Source organism: Amphibalanus amphitrite, unplaced genomic scaffold (genome assembly GCF_019059575.1).
Source record: "Amphibalanus amphitrite isolate SeventyFive unplaced genomic scaffold, NRLGWU_Aamphi_draft 000849F_arrow, whole genome shotgun sequence".
Classification (NCBI taxonomy): Eukaryota; Metazoa; Arthropoda; class Thecostraca; order Balanomorpha; family Balanidae; genus Amphibalanus; species Amphibalanus amphitrite.
Window position 1 is genome coordinate 259,772 of NW_024882343.1, and position 19,649 is coordinate 279,420.

Below are 19,649 nucleotides of genomic sequence, written 5' to 3' on the forward strand. Positions count from 1 at the left end.
TGGTGACACTCAGTGGGTGACCGACTGCGCTCGGTGCCGGTCACGTCTGGTCGACCCGTGCGACAGGCCGCACATGCTGCCCGAGCGGTCGCCGGACGGTCGACGGACTCGACGGGAGATAGCGGGAGGTGGACGGTGGACATTGGTCGGAGGACAGCGAGAACGGATAGCGGAGGGCGGAGGAAACAACGACGGAGACGAGCCGAAAACAGCGGCGGAGACGAGCCGACAACAGCGGCGGAGACGAGCCGACAACAGCGGCGGAGACGAGCCGACAACAGCGGCGGAGACGAGCCGAAAACAGTCGGACGACGGGCAGTGGTCAGGACTTACAGACGCAGAAAGTATCTCATATAGAAAGTAATCAAGACCACCCGCAATGGAGTAACATCGACATCATTGTGCTTTGCTGAATGTTCGTTTGGTGACTCGGGTGACTCGGGTGACTGCAATCAACGAGATTGAGGCATCGCACGTCCGGGATTGACAACTGGTCTACAAGTTAGTGCAATCATGGCCTGAAGACGAGACATCAGCAAGGGACCACTGCAATTGAACTGGAAGCTGTGTCGGTTCTGATTTTCCCGACAAACGGCCGGTCGGCTGAACTGTGGTCACCCTTATTGCAATGACTTTGCACAGGACAGAGCAGTGATCGTGGCAGAGTGTAGCGATCAGCGCAGTCAGCGGATATCCTGTGACGCAGAGCACATCCTGCGGACGGCAGGAGAGTGAGGCGCCTTGGTTGCGGAGCAGCGCACGCGTTCACGAAATCTGCGTGAGGACTGAGCGCCGATCCTGCAGCAATGCTTTGGTCACCGCAGTCGTCGCCGCTGCTGATTCTACCGCTGCTGTTAGCACTTCCTTCGAACGATGCCACCAACAATAACGGTAAGTTCATTCTCATCGGCAACATCCATTTATTTGATATAGACTCGCCATGTCATTCCGGTTCATCCGCGGGCCCGTCCCCCCTCCGTCCTGTGTGGCCGCCAGTGTTGAGTTGATCACTGGCCAGGCTAGCACTGACCAGTGACCACGGCTGCCGCTGCGCCCGGAGCGGACCGGCGAGCGCCGTGTATCGGTGTTAAATAAGCAGCGGCGGGCTCGTTACACTGACCCCCGGGTGCCCCCGCCCCTCCCTCCCCCGCTGCCTGTTCCGGCGGGCGGACAGGACTGCAGAGGTGTCCGGCATGAGTGCAGGGGTGTACGGCTTGTTGGCGGGTGACAGGTCCAGGGGCGGGGCGGGGGCGGGAGTAATTGGAGTAAATATCTGCACCGACACAGCGTGAGGAACCACGATGGAATGCGGTAGCGATGCGGCCCGTACCAGCCTGCGGGACTGGAGCTGCACCGATCCTAATAACTGACGGATGGATTTGGAAACCCGAACCGCCAGACAGAACTACCGTGACGCAAACGGCATGCCGAATACCAGTCGTATAAATATCTTCGATCGTTCGTTACTTTCCAGCAGGGACTGCAAGCTACTCCAAAGCTCGCTCACAAGGTTCGATCCATGTCCACATGTAGGTCAGTCCTTGCAGACAGAAGACTAACTGCGTAACACACGTTGCTGTACACTTGCAGCAATCGCTCTTTCCTGCACCGAAAGATTGTTCTGTTTCCGGTGGGCCGATCTCCATCCTCGGCCGCTCGCTATCCGGTGTCGAAACCTCCTCCCATTCTCCGCCTCCCCTCTTTCTCCCTCTCCCCCAGCCGTGATACGTGCACTGAGCGCGGCTTTGAGTGTTTGTCCCCCCGAGTGTAAACACGGGATGTGATTGTGCTCGTTAGGCGACTGAGGACGGAAGCGAAACGGCTGATGTTTCGCCCGCCGTCAGGATGGCATCAGCCGCGCCAACTGGCATCTGACGCCGCCTTTGATCCGTGCGAGGATTACTTTTGGGGCTCCGAGAAGGTACTAATGAACACTTGATATAGGTGTAGTTTATTTTCATCTTTTACGTTTCACGAACTCTGTCATCTATTCATTGAAATATCATATTTACAGGGTGTCCCATAAGTTCGTTCTCACATTATATTTGCATGTGAAACAGAGTACATTGCGTTTTGATATATTTATGTCCCCTCAATTTGCTCCCCATTTAATAGGCAAACACATAAATACATGCTGCGGCATGCCAACCGGCATGTTTGGCTGTATAACAGGCTTAAAGTTAACCCAGACTGACTTGACATGCGCCGTGAGCTCCTCGAGGCTGGAACAGCGCTACGCTTCGACGAGCCTAAATTTAAGCATAACCAACAAATTTTTATGAAATTTTGATCCGATGAGGTGCCTGGCATGTGATCTTGCCACAAACGCCTGTCACAGTCTCCTTGCACCGTTTTTAAGCTTTGCTTGACCTGCGCACTGATGCACTGTCTTGCCTGAAGATGGGCCTCCGACCTCCCGGATGCCATTTTCTCCTCTATAAATGTGTTCATACTCGCGGTTCGAGTTCAGCTTGAGGGCTGAAACTCCTCCTAGATGTTCTTGGAAAAGCATTCTACTTCCCAAAGCTGTTTCTGGAACACCAATCGCAACCTGGTCAGCGTCTGGACGCCCTTTAACCCCCCAATACGGTGACCCTGGCCTTTTGCATAGGAGCATAACGGGACGAAACGGAGGCCTCCTCCTTCGCCCTTATGGGGTTGTTTTCGGGTTTGGACGGGTGTTTCATCTCGAACGTGGACTAGTTGGTCCAGATGACCTGGTTAATATCCTCAGCCCTCTAGTTTTTTTAGCCTCAGGCATAACGAAACTCATCTTTGGGCATCTTAAGACGTTTTTGACTGCTTTGAGCCCTCCGGTATGCAAAGCTTAAGTCACCTTGAGTTATGTACCCCGAAAGAACACTCTTAGACAGCTGGTAATCCATCCTGAAAAGTCTGCTTACCAACTTTCTAACCCTTTGACCTTTTTGATGGCCACTTTGGCGCCACACAGTTTTGGCCACTTGGCTCACTCCTGAGAGCTGACTGGAAAGAGGATAAACTTGCAGTGATTGACTCCCGACAAATCATCGGCGTCACTTGCTGACTGTGCGTCCAGTTAGCGATGGGCATTGCTTACAGACTGGTAGGTCTCAATCACCCTCAATCGTCGCGAATGGTCACGTGCTGACTAAATACCGAGACGTACCCGTATCGGAGACCTCTATGCTGCGGCGTTAGCCGTCTCTGTAGGAAGCGGGCTCTCTAGCAAAAACTATTTTGGGTACAGAAATTAGTTACTGTGGAGCATATTTCTACCAGCCATGGCAACCACGAAAGCTCAGTTACGAATCAATTTCAGCGTGCCTTTAAGCAAGAGAGCCTAAAAACGTAAAATTTAGGTGAGAACGGACTTATGGGACACCCTGTAAGACAAATTTTTGGAGGAAAAGTCATAAAAATAAATACATTCGTCGCATAAACACCCGCAAACAGCTATATCAATGTAGAAAAGAGCCACTAGTCTACGAATGTATTCAAAAAACAATTAGAAATGAATAAGGGTAATGAATAAGCTATGTCAATGCTTCTCCTTCTGGCTCTGTTACGATATTTTTCGTCCGTCTTTTGCTTTCCGCTGGTGCCATGTGTTACCAGCTACCTATCACTAGAGCACTATCTGTAATTGTGAAGTGATGTAAAGAAATCGAGAGCGAAGGTTTCTCTGCGTAATTGGATGTGTTAGCCTTTTTCGTCAGTTCCTCGTCGATAAAGTAACGACAAAGTGGCTTTCACCTCCCGCGAAAACAAGCGAGCTAAAAGGTGGATAATGATACCGTATTATGTTCGCCCGATCAGGTAAACGGTCCTGATCAGGTAGACGGTGTCATCGTATCGCATTTTTCCGGCGCCGTTTGTAAAAGTCAGCTTGTGACAATAGGTATTTTGCTTGAAGGTAGCTATTTTTGACTATCTATCCTCGGGTCGTCACATTCAGTATTGCTTAAAATATTGAGGAGCATTATATTAAAAACGTTAAGCTATTTATGACCTTATTTGTGGACATTTAGTCTCAAGTCTACGTGCCATGAATGATGAGCACATATTGATATTCCAGCGACAGGCCTCCGTCAGAATATGATGCTTACCCTTTTTACTTTTATCTTTTCTGAGAATGGCATATGACCGAAATATCAATAAATGTCCACACAAATGCTTATACGCGCACGAAGATGTGATAATTGAACACACTTAACTTACTTGAACAGACAATTTCCAATGTAAACAACTCTTTATGACTGAAACACTTTTTAATGGTTTATAATACTGCATATTGATTTTTCTCGGGATGTGTTTTGTCATAAATTCAAGGAACCCCTCTTACAATACACAATGATGCGCCAGTTTATTGACACTGTGGCGGCATCAGATCCTCCACTCCCTGTTTTCGCAACACGGACGAGTCCGCTCCGTGATGATACACGACAAAGTCGATAAACGAACCACTCCCGTACGCTGACTGCCGTCCCGAGAGAGATGTAATGATCCAGAAACTGACAGTTCGTCCACAGTAGAACAACAGACAGTTCAAGCCCGCCGACCCACTCACGTGTGCAAACTGTCATCGCTTCACTGCTTGCGCAACATGTAACTCTGAGAGGTATAGCTGTCGTCAGTACAGAGAAGCAAACAACTGCATGGACCGGTCAGTACGGAACCCAATCATTCATAGCCGCCGTCCGATTACAAGCGCGCACAATTGCAAAGTGGATAGTTCGCAGGCCCCATGCTCCCCGACTCTGTGACGCGTCGGTTCACTTCGGTGCTGGGCTTTCATCCCGTCGGCTTTGAGTGGGCCGGCAGTGGCGCCGTCCGCCCGGTCGCGATGGCGTGCTATCTGTCATTGATTTAGTGGCCGCGACTTGTCTGTCGTTACAATGTTGGAGCGGCCAGACGCCGGAGCGGGAGCATCAGTGATTAAACATGCCCTCCGCCACAGGATTGCATGCCCTGTAACCGCTCAGGCATTCAGATATCTAAATAAATGCAAGTGACGCCTCGCCAATTTACCATCGGCCGCGGTACTTACAAGAGCGTCAGTGCACGGACCATTTGAGCGCGAAACGGTCTCTGATCGTGCTATTGATTGAGACGTGAACGCTTTGCTTGTCGACGCCTATCTGCGTGATGAGAGACGGATTCATTACGATAAGTGGCGTACGAGAATAAGGAGAGTGATGACTCGCAATAAGTGATTATGTTGTAAGGCCGATAGACTCCTTCATTAAATTGAAAGTCATGTGTTGACCCCAGTTACCACCAGGTATATTTACTCGTATAAACACAACATCGATCCCAAACATTTCATGTCACTGTTAGGTATGCCGCAGGCTCCTAAATTAGGACGTCATTCGGGACAGAGCGCCATGAGCCAGTTTTGTATTTTCTGGTCTCTGTCAGAGACCTGCCGTCTCGTTAACAGGACTCAGACGAGACCCAGGCCGATCTCCGGCTCTGCTTTCTGTTAATCCCGGCCTAATCAGAACGTAGCCATGCCGTCTACGATTTCTGAGGCGCATTTCATGCACCGGCCTTCTGTGCGGTCGCTGATGAAATGCGAGCGTCTCCAGTATGTTAGCATACCATACCGGCGGATGGCGGCCGCGCCGGAGGCCGCAGTAACGGTCCGGGTGTCGCTCGAACCTCCGTGACCCTCTGATGACCACCGCCGGTCAGCGGCGCGTGTGACCGCTGACCGACGCGTGACCGGACCGGCCGGCGCCGGCGGCGCTCTCCGACCGACGCCAAATAAACAGGGACGCCGCCGACACGACGCGGACGACCGGCAGCCGAGATGGATGGCTTTGATAGGCGGGCAGACGAACAGACGAACAAGGACGGCGCTGACGGCGCCGCAAAGGGGTGCGGTCGCCGGAAGCGAGAAGTGATTGACACTGACGGGGCCTCGGGTCTTTAGTCGGTGCCGCTCGCCGCCTGTTTTGCCCTTTGCGAGTCGATGGATCATCATTGCTTTCTAGTCAATATTCTTAGTCTCGGCGAAGCATTTTGAGATGCCTTCTTCTCACTTTACCGCCGCAGAGCCTCGCCGGAGCGCCGTCCGAGACAATGCGTCGGTATAGACTGTGCCGCAATACACGGCTGTCCGGCGGCACAGCCTAACCGGTCAGGTTATCCCTTGGAAACCGGCCAGCGGCGCCTTGCAACGACGATACGGGCTGGAGGTTGACATTATCCAAGTTATAAGGATGTAGTGCGAGCGTCAATATTTTCGATGCTACTCGTAAGCTCTTATCTGTGCCCAGTTGTAGCTAGCTTTACGGCGTAGTGAGGACTTCGTTCTGGAAGCAATCAATTCAAAGTTTATTGAAGGTGTTTCAGTCTCCAGTTTATTAGGTAAGAAAGTGTTTCCATCGTTGCAATAGCTCGATCAGCTCGATGCATCCCGTCATGCATCATGGTTGCATGTTGCGTTCTCGCTTAGCCGGTGTTTCACCGGTTCTTTCCTACAACCTACTTTACATTCAATGATGCTCTGCATATCTGTTAACCCCTTCTCGCATGAAGCACCGACCTAATATCAAAAACACATGCATCTCCTCCCCTGCCCGGCTCCAAGGCCACTGGTAGCGGTCTCAGCGGACCGCCCAGATGCCCCAGATGCTGTGGTGTTTGCCTGGGTGATGCTCTGACACCCTCTGTGGCCAGCCTTGGTGCTAACTAACGAGAGGCGCCTGGTGTGTCCGGCGAACCGGGGTGCTGGAAGCGGCGCCGAAGCCCTCAGAGGCTCGGGGTTATGAACCCAACGCACATCGGCGCTGGAGCAGTGAGCTCACGGACGGGATGCCGATAATAGACTTCCCCAGTTTTCCCGAACGACCTGTAGTGGGAGGTTCAATGTTCTATTCATCCGGCCAAAGAAATGCTTTAGTGGGGCACACAACCCTACTATGAAGGCAGCTGCGCCTCATGACCAAGGAGTAAATATTTATGCCATTCCTTGCATAATGTATTCGTGTTTTGAATAGGTGCCCAATGTGATTTGCTGACGCGGCACAACATCGTCACATGCCACCTCAAGATATCACCGCCCTGCTGATCAGTTATGCATTAGGTACTCCCTCGAGATATGACAGCATGCGTACAGTCACCTCCAACATGTGTTATGTCTCACACTTGCAGAAAACAACAAGCATGATGTCACCGATGCTCACACCGATTTGACGACCCAGGTCGCCATAGGTCACAATAAATCATCATTTCAGTACGGTGATCTCACGCCATCGACATTGGGTACGAGACGCCCTCCTGTTCTCCAGAAACTGCAACGGAATCTAAACACCACACAACTGCTGACGAAGACGAACGGCTGACGATTTGACATTGAACACAAATCAGACCTCTTACAGTCACCAGAGGCTGTTTTAGTCTGACAATGCCGCCAGAGACCAGTGCAGTGTTGAAAATCAACAAAGGGAGGCCATTACACCCTAGGGGTGCCGGTGGTGACGAAGGACGCCATCGCACTAATGACGCCCCCAAGGGCGACGTGATACCGTCGGGAGGTGACTAGACATCTTAGGGAAGCTCTAGCCGTATTATCTGGACAATATTTGCTGACTTGTTAAATCCCGATACATTCCCATTGTATCTATGAAGTAAAGTATCAGGCTCTGGTACCTCCCTCTCCTTCATGACGGGGGGACTCTTTCTCTCCCCTTCCTTCTTATCAGAGTCTGAACGTGCCGTGTTTTCTGTCACTGCAGGCAGCAGCCGATGGAGGGGTGCCTCGTGCTGCAGGGAGGCCGTGGTGCCCGGCTGCGCAGTCGCCTGCAAGCGCGCCACCTCCGTGCCAGAACTGGAGAGGCACTGCCGGAGATCGCACGAGGGAGAGCTCTACAATTGCCTCTCAGAACAGAAGGTGGGTACAGGTGGCCGTTTTTTTAGTGGCCAATGATGTCCAGTGATCCAACATGCACTGGAAGTGTGATCGTTATCACTGAAAGTTGTTTCACGATTCCCCAAACGGTCAAATATTTACTTTAAGCTGGGCGCGAGGTGCTACTTTGTCGACTAATGACCGGTTTTCATTGGCCGTTAGCCGGAGGGCGGTCAGAGGAGTCCCGTTAGGCCGTGTTCAATATGAACCAGACGACGGGCCGCTGACAGCTGGCCATCTTAGCGCGTCGGTAGAGCGGGGCCGGCCGGCCGGCCGGCACCGCCGCGCTGAGCGGGCGTATTTGACGGTACCCCCGTCCCCACTCCCCCGCTCTGCGAGCCCGGCTAAGTGCTAGGCACGCGAGACGTGATTGAAGTGTATACTGCTTCAAACGTACACACAGGAAAAAACTTGAAATGGGACGGGGACCTGGGACGGAATAGGACGATATGGGACCGGACTTATAGTCACGAGACGGGAAAAAGGCAGAATGGAAGGCGGATGAGCGATGCAAGACGAGAAGAGACAAAAATCGGACGGGGCGAGACAAGACGGGACCAGACGAAATAATACGGAACGGGACGGGACGGGAAGGTCTTGTGCTGCACGGGGCGGGATGGGATGATGCGAGGTGTATGTACCATTCATAATGGACTGATGCATTCCATCAATCATAATGGGAAACGGGCGGAACGGGAAGAGACGAGACGGGACGAGATATGGCCCGGGTAGCACTCGCGCGTCGTATGTACTCGTATGCAAGTGCGTACATTCTACTGACACGCAGCAATGTACGCCCACCGTCCGTCCGTCCCGGTCCGGCCCGGCTCGCGGTTCGGGGGGATAAATAATCTGACACGATACCGCCATCCCGGCCGGCCTCGTGTTTACTCAGTCCGCCGTACTGTTTATTGTTACGGACTGACTGAATTGGGCGTGGACACTTCTGTTTCAGCGCGCCAAAGGTGGCAAAAATGGCAAGGCCAGGGACTACATAGAGGACGAGGAAATTCAGGAAGGTGAGAGAAGATAAGGCTGACGAATTATATTGGTTTCTTTTTTCGTCTATTTTATATATTTTATCCGATAGCTATTTGCCGGCTTCGTAAGGATGGGGAAATGTTAATATTTTAACTAATTCTACTGGTGACTGGCGCATTTATGAGAGCAGGACGAATGCGGAAGGTAACAGTCATGCCAGATTTCGTCAACATGCCAGCACGAAATCTGATACGTTCTTGCCATGTTTTTATAACGTTTCTAAGACACTCAAGGCTCCAAAGTGCGCGTTTAGCATGTCCGTTTTATGCGGAATAAATTGCGTGTTCTGGTATCTCTGTACGCACTTCAACTGTATGTTGTGCGTACAGCTGTGTTTGTGACTATCAGCTCTGCCCAAGGTCCCAGCTGGGTGTATGTTTACGTGTGTGCGTGTCTGTGTCTAAACCAGTTGACGTAGGTCACTGATGTTGTCAGCGCTAAAACTGATCCACTCCCCCTGCAGGAGGTCCTCTGTATTTACCGTTATTGTGTGTTCGTATGGATCAATAAATTGCACGCATCCACTAAGCATCAGTATGTATAGTGTGTAAGTCTGCCGTTCCTCCTCTGACCGTCCATTCACCGTGTGTCGCCAGTGATCAAGTGCTGCCAGGGGGCCAGCTCCGGGCCCTGTCGGACCGCCTGCCGGGAGCTGCAGGAGGCGGCGCCGGCCGCCAGGGAGGCCGCCCTGACGCGGCTCCAGGACACCGCCTGCGGCCAGGTCAGCGGGCGGGTCACGGCAGGGGCGGTCTCAGGGTTGGTCACGCCAGGGGCGGTCTCAGGGAGGGTCACATCAGAGGCGGTTATGCTGCGACCAAAAGGATTATCTCGAATGGAGGACATTGAAACGAGTCAGAAGGATGGATTCCGTATTTCTGTTTCTTCCGTCTATATCTGGCTATGACCTGCAATCAAATGTTGCTAGTACAGCTCAAGCGTTATGTACAGAAATGTGGTAAGTTTGTATATTTATAACCCTACGTATCTCTACTTGTCGGCGTTGTCCTTCTGCCTCTGCCCGGTCCACTTACCGCTGGACCCCTAATCGTGTCCGTTTACTACCGCTGGTACTGTTAACTCCCCGGAGACCCCTATACGGCGTCATACGGGAGGCGGAAGTACCCCCCGGGCGCCCCCTGACCCATCCGCCCCGTACACCACACACTGTATCTGTACAGTGTGTCTCTGTAGAACTTGTCAGCGACCGAGTTTAAATATTTGTCCAGCTGGGCCTATATTCGCCCCGTTGGGACAGTCGTGTGGTCGAACTGTTTACTGATTGGGCAAAATGTGACCAGCCTGCCGGTGTCCAGGCCGCCCTGGATGAGCCGTGATCGGGTCACGTGACCGCCGGGGACTGACCTGCGGGCCTCCCACACCGGCTGCATAATGAGTCCCGCCGGACAGGCAGCGTTAGGGGACCAGTAGTACCCAACAGGACACTGTGACCCGACACAAACAACGACGAGCGATCACGTCTCCTGAGGTGCGCTGGTGGAACTAACAACCCCGATGAGTTCGCCCTATGTTTGGAGCGGTATCCCCCTGTAGCTCGGTTGGATAGATCTCAGGGCGGGTGATGGTAGCCGTGGGCCACCGACGGGTGCCCGTCCCGGCGCGAGCGGCCACCCGCGGGAGCTGCGACTGCGACTGCCGCCCGTATCGGACCGCTGTAAAGATAGGAGCGAAATGACGCCGCAGAGACAGAACGTGAAAAACAGGCCGAGCAAATCGCCGGGTCGCTGGATAGGGAGTCAAGTGCTTTGATAACTGGGCTACCGTTCGTTTTTTACCATGAAAGGTGATCACTTATAGAAATCAGGAGCTGACGAGATCGCAAAAATCGCCAATTCAAGTCATATCTCTATTGGTCAGTGAAAGCCAAGCTGCAGATGCTCTTGTTTGTCACCGTATCAGTCTTGACTGACTCGTTTCTGCCCCTCTCCCCTCCTGCCCTTAGGAGGATGGAGCGTTCTGGGGGTGTCACGGGAATCAGTTATACCCTCTCTGTCACCAGTCTGACCTGTCCCTCCCCCCACCTCCCACAGGAGGACGCCGCGTTCTGGGAGTGTCACGGGAGTCAGTTATACCCTCTCTGTCCTGTCTGACCTGACCCTCCCCCCCCCCCCCACAGGAGGACGCGGCGTTCTGGGGGTGTCACGGGAGTCAGTTATACCCTCTCTGTCACCAGTCTGACCTGTCCCCTTCCCACAGGAGGACGCGGCGTTCTGGGAGTGTCACGGTGGCGGCCCGCCGGCTCCGGAGCTGCCCTCACACCGTCTCGAGCTGCACTGCTGCCCTCTGGGGGACACGGCTCAGTGCCGGCAGCTCTGCACGCACACCTACTCTCTGCGCTGGCACGACCAGGGGCCGCGCTTCGAGACGCGCTGCCTGGACGCCAACTTTGGGGAGACGCGCATGAGACACTGCATTAGAGATGGTAGGTGGGGTTTGTTATATAAATTTACAAAGTTATGTACTCACTCAACCCCAGCATGTCTGAAGTTGAGTTAATTACAAGCTTCAGGGTCCCTCCTTTGGTCGTCAATCTATGGTAGTGACGAGCATGGTTATTGAGGTACACCATGTTACGGTTGGCATACCGCGCCGCCCCTTTCCCTAGTATCCTTTGTTGATGTTGATCCCCGATACGGTTTATACCATTAGGTATGGTCCACAGAAGCTGTTTATTTTCGCAGATAGCTTGTCCGTCTTCCCCTCAGCGACTGAGACGATCTAGCTGGAATGGCAGCTCGGGACCCCGCTTGTACTCCTTGCTAGTGTTGATCTTATTGCCATGCATATCAATAAACGACGGGGATGATTGATGCGATGATAACTCATGTTTGACGTTCACAAAGAACCGCGTCTTGCAAGAAAAAGAAATCAAGTCGTGCAAGATACAAAGCTAATGCAATAAAAATCAATCATTTAGCATAGCATGAAAGTCTACCCTCCCAGCTTGTCTCTGTCTGACCAATTCACTAATATGTCTAATCCACCACCCCCGTCCGCCTGACCTGACCTCTCCACCTCCGGCCGGCAGCGGAGGCGCCCTGCCTGCCCAGCTCGGGTCGGCTGCACTTCTGTAAGGGCGTCACGGACGAGGGCAGCCGCCTGTACCGGCGCTGGGATAAAGGCGCCGACGATAACGCCAAGAGCGAGTTCCTCGGGTGGATGCGGACAGGAGCGCTGGGTATGAACCACACTGTGATAATGGGACCGGAGTACGGCGTAGAGAAACGGGGGGAGAGTTATAATGAGCGTTCATATGTGACTGAGAGGTAGTCAAGAGATATTTTTGAGCCGAAAGCTCTTGAATTGTGGCATCAAGCTTGGCTGTGTACGCGTAATTTGTCAAACAAAAATTAAATATCGACCGTCTAGGACTCATGTAACATAGAGGTGTCGTTCAATAAGCATGTCTTACCACCATATAGAAGGATTTACATCATTACTTTAGCCCTGCGCCCGTCGTTGACCTCACCACGCTCTCCACTGCAGGTCTGTCGTTCCGCAACCTCTCCATCATCACCACGGGCCGGTGTAAGACGGAACTGAAGCGACTGGCGTGCCTGCTGCACCTCCGGCCCTGCCGCCGCTCCGACCACGAGCCTGCCCAGCTCTGCAGGTAATAATACCTCCTCTCCCACTATAATAACCCTCCCCGACCACCTGCCTGTCCAGCCTGCACAGGTAAGGATATACCTTGGGCACAACACACTGAACAGTAGAGAAGGACAGGGAACCTGAAATAGGTTGCGATCGTCAGTAGTGTTATAAACTTATGTTTCTTGCTGATCCCATCTCATTTGAGGTTTATGATTTAGCACTGAGCACAAATTTGACCTTATCTAACCCTTCTAACCCCGTCTCACCCTCTAACCCGGCCAGGTCAGACTGCGTGCGGCTGCTGGAGACGTGTCTGAGCCCGGCCGGGGACGAGGCCGACCCGGCCACACTCTGCGAGCTGATGGCCGCCCCCGAGCCGGACTGTGTGCGAGCCATGACACTGGACACCTCGCCGCTGTCGGTCTCGGAGAACACACTGGAGCCAGAGCTTCCGCAGGGGGACGAGACGCAGTGGAGGAGTCAGGTAATGACTCAAGAGGAGGGTGTGCAGCAGTTGTAGGAGTGTCTGGAGCCACACGAAGAATATGCGTGGCTCAGAGGTAATGTTAGTAAACAAGAGATGCCTACCGTATGAGCTGCCGTGCTATTTGTCTTCGATGCGTCTTTGGATCTTATTAGGAACCTGTTTGCTCGATCCGTAAAGCCCCGTTCTCCTGCAGCCACAACCATGTCCGACTGACGGAGAGGTCTGCTGATTTCAGGTGACCAGTCCGTGTCACCCCTCACCCTGTGAGGCGGGAATGGTGTGCAGGGTGGCCGCTCCCAACCTGTCCACTCGACACTGTCTGCCAGGTAAGTACAATTAACGAAAGTTACTTGTGTAACACTGTCTGCCAGGTAACATAAAAATGAAAAACAGTTAGCTGCATGCTTATCAAAATGGTAGGGCAAATAACATCACTAAGGATGGAATAAGCTGTCCGTTAGATGGAAACATGATTCCGGGTGTGCCAACGGGATAAAAAATATTTGTAATGTGTTATCTGTATATACAATTACATCGCGCGAAATCGTCATGCTGTTTGCAGACTTTGACAAAGTTGCATATTCAATTCAGTCTTTGACAAAACCATATTGTTCCCCCTCGTCCGTCAGGCTGCCGCCTCAGCACCGTCAGCAACAGTATGGTGGCGCTGGGCTCCTCGGTGCTCCTGCCGCCGGTCGGCGGTGACGGCGGCCACCTCTCGCTGCTGCTCTGCGCGCCGGACCCGGGCGGCGGGCCGCCGCAGCTGACCCGATGCACCTCCGTTACCGTACCCAGCAGCATTCCCTGCGACGCCTTCGATACCAAAATCGGTGAGCCGTAAATCCCAGGGTACTCGGAACGTAGGTGAACGGCGCTCTACCTCTGCTGGAATCGTGGAGCCGCTGTGCTTTACCTTTTTTACTTTTTCCGCGAAAAGCGAGTGAACTAATGACCTAGATTGGACCCAAATCAGTCTGGCACCAAATACTGTTCACGAGGCCGCGACTATCCAGCCTCAAGCGTGTCATCGTACATTCCTTTTGTGTCATTCAAGTGGAATTGTCCATGTCTGCAGACTCGGGGACGGTGGTCCACCAGCGCTGCCTCTCCTGTGTCTGTGTGGACGGCGGGAGGTGGTGTTGTATTTCTGTGTGTTGTGTCCACAGACTCTGGGACGGTGGTCCACCAGCGCTGCCTCTCCTGTGTCTGTGTGGACGGGGACCTCCTGTGTCGGACCGCTCCCGAGTGTCTCAAGTCGAGCCGCCCGCTGAAGTCAGCGGCCAGTGTGGGCGCCCTTCAGCCCACCTGCGTCCATATTCACACTCAGAGGTCAGCATTCCAGAGGTTAGCAATCTACGGGGTGAACGGGCTACTTATAAGTTTATGAACAGGATCATTTGTAATGGACGGTATTTGTTCAGTTTGGTGGCATGCTACTCGCTTCACCAAAATACCAAATCGGCGTTTTTGGTAACGTTCGATATTGAGCAATAACGGTTCATGCCGGTAAATTCAGCTACCGTATGTCTATCGTAGTATTTGGTTTTGTTTTTGACGCTATTACCCTCACTCTCTTGGAATGTCTTTAGGAGTCACCATCCCCCACGCTGTCCGACGTCTGACTTGCCCTCTCCCGTATCCCCAGGTGCGTGCCCTCGCAGTTGAATTTTGACCCGTGCGAGGTGCGCCCCTGCCCGACCGGCCACCGCTGCCTACCCCAGCCCGACATCTGTGTGGACAGCCTGCAGCCCTGCGAACTACACACCTGCGGTAAGGCACCTGAACATACTCGCATGATTTCTTTGGCATTTAGACTCTTAGGTGCATGATGAACCACTGAGTCTGTTGCAGGAGTTTTCAACATGTGTGACTGATATTGGGTCTCGGTACTCCGTTCGGTCTGTTCTCATCCCAGTGGTTTTGTTTTCAGTTCCGGAGGCGCCTGGGGCGATAACGGAGGCGGCAGCCACCTGTCAGCGCTCCCAGTCGTCCGTTCTGGCGACAGAGGAGAGCGACTGGCACCAGCCCTATGTGGTGCGTAACGTCTCTGGCGGTCGTAACCTGACTGGACACTGGGACGTGTATTATGTTTTCAGTGTTTGTTGGAAAGGGCGAAAACGCTAGAACTAGAGCCATTTATCACGAAGATAGTAGCGCAGCTCTTGACCTTTAGCTTCCTTTGTTTCTCGAAGTGATTGTGCGTGTAAAGTAAGCCACTTCTGGCACGCGGCGTGTGGTCGATCTGTTCCACGGTTTTCGTTGGATTTATTGCTCCCGGCCCGGTGTTTATTTATTCCCTGCGTCGCTGACGCCTCTGTAGCCGTCCCCGCGCCTACTGACGCCCTCTGACCGCCGCTCCGCCCGCCAGGCGTGTCCCGTGTCCGCGGAGGAGTGCGACGCGCCCCTCCCGCCGTGTGGGACGGCCGGCGACAACGGCACAGTGCTGCCACCGTGCGGCAGCGCGCTGAGACTCTACTTCAGCCGGCGGCGGCTGGCGGCGCTGGGCTCGCCGGTGCCGGCGCGCTCGGTGCTGTCGGCTCTGCGCCGACTGGTGGGGACGGCCGAGTGCGCGCTGACCGGCCGACTGGAGGCGGCGCGTCAGCTGACTGTGATGGTGATCGGGGAGCGCCCCGCCGCCGCCGCCGTCTGCCGCCTGGAGGCCGACAAACTGCGCGTGTGGCTCAGCTCGGGCAGCCCGGCAGTAGCCTCCGAGCCGGCCCTCTGGCCCGTGGTGTTCGCAGAGATGGTGCTGGACCCGGCGGCCAGTGGTGCCGCCGTCACCAGCGGCCCGGCCGCGCTGGTGCTGGTGCTGGCGGGGGTGGTGCGGTGGTGCCTGGCGCGGTAGGAGGGACGCTGCCGCTGTGATAAGTCGCTGCCACGATAGGAGAGCGGTATTTATTGGACTCTGACCGCGGTCGCCCGTGGAGCGGTGGAATTGGGTCTCACTGCCGCCGTGTGGTCCGGATGCGACTCCGCTCGCGGACTGCGCCGGGGACTGACGGGGTCGGCCGCGCCGCGCTCTTGCTCATAATTAGCGGACTCGACCGAAGGCCCGAGTCGCTGGGAACGATAATGCTCACAATGTGCCTGATTAGTTATATGGCTTCATACTGCTGCGCTGCATCATAATGTGTTTGAATAAACACGCATCATGCCGTCCACAAACGTTGTGTATTGCCCGGGAAAGAATTCCCAATGTAAGTTCGAATTGCTTCGAACATAGGCACGAACTAAATTAGAGACTGGTCGGGCAAATGTGTAATGCGAAACATCATTTTAAAATGTTCTCTATTACTTCGTGAATTCCTTTCCACATAGCATTCTAGACAACCTCTGTACAAACCATTCATTGAAAACAAAAACGTAAAAAACTCAGTCACAATCACTCAATTCACCACTCGCACTCAGCGGTCCAAGTTTGCGCTGACCTGAGAAGACACACTCAGACCAAATGACCTATTACCGCCCTAGTGCTTCCTCCAGAAGTAATCCTTGGTGCGCCCGTGGTTGAGGAAGCGGTACAGGTACCTGATGCGTTTCTGCAGGTTGAAGCTCTTGGTCGGGTAGTGGTCGTCCAGGAGGGGTCCAAGGGCGCGCCGTTTGCGCAGCAGCATCTGGTACTCGTTCCCGCGGAAGCCGCGCAGCCACGGCGGTACCTTGTACATCAGCTGTACCGGGTGCAGTGAGCCGTTACCCAGAATATCTGCCGGGAGAACGACGGAGAGCTTAGATTCCGAAAATGTAGAGAAATCACGGTAACTTTACCATCTCACTGTATTTGAAGCGACGTGAAATCTACCGAACTTCTGAGCACATTATTTGCATAGAGCTACGGCAACAGCCACGGTTCGTCGGAAGGTCATCTCAGGCTCAAAAGAAACGGTATATACCATTCGAAAGCTGACGGTAAGCTGAATCCAAAAATGTAATTTTTATCAAAATCGATCGATGGCCTTTTTTGAAAATTGCGTTTTTGTAAAAACTTTATAATTTCTTAATCAACGGGCTGTCCCGGACATTCTTGAAAAAAATAAACATGTTTTTTTCGGGTTCCAGTGAAAGCTCAATGCCAAAAGAACAATATTTAGCGAAGCAATATTTCCAAAAATTAATATGCGTCTCCCACAGTCGACAATAAGGCGCAATAACACAGCTCAGTGTCACGATGGACCAAAGTCAGCCACACAGAAGCGTGAAATGACCCTTATCGACTCACGGACCCGGCGCTCTCGGCCCGCCTGACCGGCCACGGAAAGAACGTTCGGCTCTCGTACTACTAAACAAATGTCATATTCGTCGGTTTAACTGTCCACATCGCTATTAACGTTATTTAGGATACCTGTGAAGAAAATTCATTGTTCTGCTTGATTTACAACATGCTTTAATTTACATTTTTCTTATGCATGTTTTGTTCCATCCAGCTGCGCTCAGTGCCCGCGCAGGGGAAGTGAGCGGGGTTTCACTGTCAGAGGCTGTACTGGCGACAGCTGCTCGGCCGTGCGACCGGTCAAAGGTTACCCTGCCCATGGATGAAGCCCTGCCCCACCGGGCCCTACCCCCACTCCACCGGAGCTGAGGCCGGTGCAACCTCTGACATTTCAGCGCGGCCAATTTTCCTTATATGGGCATGATACCAAGCTCAATTGAGCAAAGTAGAAATGAACAAATGTAAATTAATGCATGATGTGAAGATGACAGAGCAATGAATTTTCTTCACAGGTATCCTGAATAGCTTTAATAGTGATGTAGACAGTTAAACTGACAAATATGACATTTGTTTAGTAGAACGAGAGCCGAACGTTCTTTCCGTGGCCGGTCAGGCGGGCCGAGAGCGCCGGGTCTGCGAGTCGATAAGGGTCATTTCACGCTTCTGTGTGGCTGACTTTGGTCCATCGTGACACTGAGCTGTGTACTTGCGCCTTATTGTCGGCTGTGGGAGACGCATATTAATGTTTGGAAATATTGCTTCGCTAAATATTGCTCTTTTGGCGTTCAGCTTTCACTGGAACTCAAAAATACATATTTATATTTTCAAGAATGTCTGGGACAGCCTGTTGAATAAAAGATTATAAAGTTTTTACAAAAACGCAATTTTCAAAAAGGCCATCGATCGATTTTGATAAAAATTACATTTTCGGATTCAGCGCATCGTCAGCTTTCGAATGGTTACGAGCGAGCGAGCGCAGCGAGCGAAGTGAGTCTTTTCAATATAACGGAAAAATCTCAGTATGAGCGGCCCGGCCCGGCCCGGCCCGGCCCGGCCCGGCCCGGCCCGGCCTGTAACGCTTTTGAGAGGCTTATATCTCAGCAACCGCTGGACCGATTGGCCTGCGGTCTTTTTTGTTGGGTAGACCCATCCCTTCTACCCCGTAATTGACTACTTTTGATACATCTCAGTGACCGTCGTGGCACGTGCCACGTGAAAAGTCAAGGGTGTTCAAGCTGTTTTGCAAAAGTAGTGATTTTGAGAGGCTCATATATCAGCAGCCGCTTGGGTGATTGACTTGCGGTAATTTTTGTAGGGTAGCTGCATCCCTTCTACCAAAGGTCGGATACTCATCATCTATGTGAGCAGTGGCGTATCTAGGATTTCTCTCAGGGGGGATCCGCAGTCAAAAGGGCCCTTGACTGACTGGGTTGAAAGGGCCCTTAAGTGGCAAAAGGGCCCTTGAAGCCTGAGTTGAAATGGCGTTAGCCCGCGCCCCGTAGGGGGGGGGGGCGAAACGGCCCCTGTCCTCTTCCGTAGCTATCTCCTAAATGACTGCAGATATCGCCACCAAACTTTCAGGACCTCTCCGGGCATCCATTTTACACATTGTGACCTTTTTTCAGAGGCTATGATAGGATTAGGTTGGCCGCAAATACGTCAGAATGACGTCATGTTCTGCCATTTTCGGCCCAAAAAAGGTTTCGCAGGAAGAGCTATCAGGCCTACAGAGCTGTAGAAACATGAAAATGTTCCGATATAAAAAGTGTAGAATTAACAGGCTTGGGTCAAATCTGAGCACAGTACAGAAAGAGCGTTAAAAGAGCTTTGTTTGTTTTGTTGGGTTGGACCCAGGCCCTTTCAGCTTTCGGTCTGACGAGACCATTTCAGGGCCGGAGGGATGATAGGAATTGAGGGAGACATTGGTCTGGGCGGGCACCTTGGTGACTCACTGGGGCTGAGCCTGTCCAACAGGACAGGCCGACCAGCCTCCCAAGTGCTCACTGCACCCGGTTACGAGTGTGCTTCCTTCCTTAGGAGCTGCAGTGCGCTCCAATGGGAGCCGCCCGCATGGAATAAAGTTGCCCGTCCAGGTCCAGTCCGGATCAGGGGTTGCGGCATGGAGGAGAAGGATTTGAATGTCCTGAGGATGGAAACGGCGAAAGGGGTGTTAAAAGAGCTATTAACTACGCTTTTCCCCGGTACTGTAGCTCTATTCATTTCCGAATCATGCGGTGGTTTGTTGAAAATTGTCGAAATTGGACCTGAAAATTGGCGAAATTTAACCTTGGATGACCTATGTGAACTGAATTTTGAACTAAAAAGTGACAGGCGTAATTTCGTCATTATTGTTTGCTTGCGTCCCTTCGAACACTGCCTTAGGCGTGTTGGTACGTGGCTCAGAA

General features: G+C 52.7%; 2 protein-coding genes across 5 annotated transcripts in view; one reads left to right on the top strand and one right to left on the bottom strand.

Moving 5' to 3' along the window:
• On the top strand, positions 1-16,202 carry LOC122367081 (reversion-inducing cysteine-rich protein with Kazal motifs-like). 2 transcript variants are annotated; one of them, XM_043339864.1, is made up of 14 exons: positions 1-891; positions 7,725-7,879; positions 8,853-8,916; positions 9,535-9,659; positions 11,153-11,378; positions 11,985-12,134; positions 12,443-12,569; positions 12,833-13,034; positions 13,273-13,363; positions 13,667-13,867; positions 14,204-14,381; positions 14,683-14,807; positions 14,968-15,071; positions 15,406-16,202. In XM_043339864.1, exons 1-14 carry the CDS (start codon positions 807-809, stop codon positions 15,880-15,882), a joined length of 2,310 nt encoding a protein of 769 aa, XP_043195799.1. In that variant the 5' UTR covers positions 1-806; the 3' UTR covers positions 15,883-16,202. The 2 variants fall into 2 exon arrangements, with proteins under 2 accessions (XP_043195799.1, XP_043195800.1); XM_043339865.1 differs by having other exon boundaries at positions 12-891; positions 14,204-14,366.
• LOC122367083 (39S ribosomal protein L51, mitochondrial-like) overlaps positions 16,190-19,649 on the bottom strand; it is a 22,669-nt gene continuing 19,209 nt past the window's right edge. For all 3 annotated transcript variants that reach the window (XM_043339867.1, XM_043339868.1, XM_043339869.1), the window contains one exon: positions 16,190-16,740. In XM_043339867.1, coding sequence (XP_043195802.1) covers positions 16,505-16,740 — 236 coding nt within the window. In that variant the 3' untranslated portion in view covers positions 16,190-16,504. The remainder of the gene's footprint in view (positions 16,741-19,649) is intronic.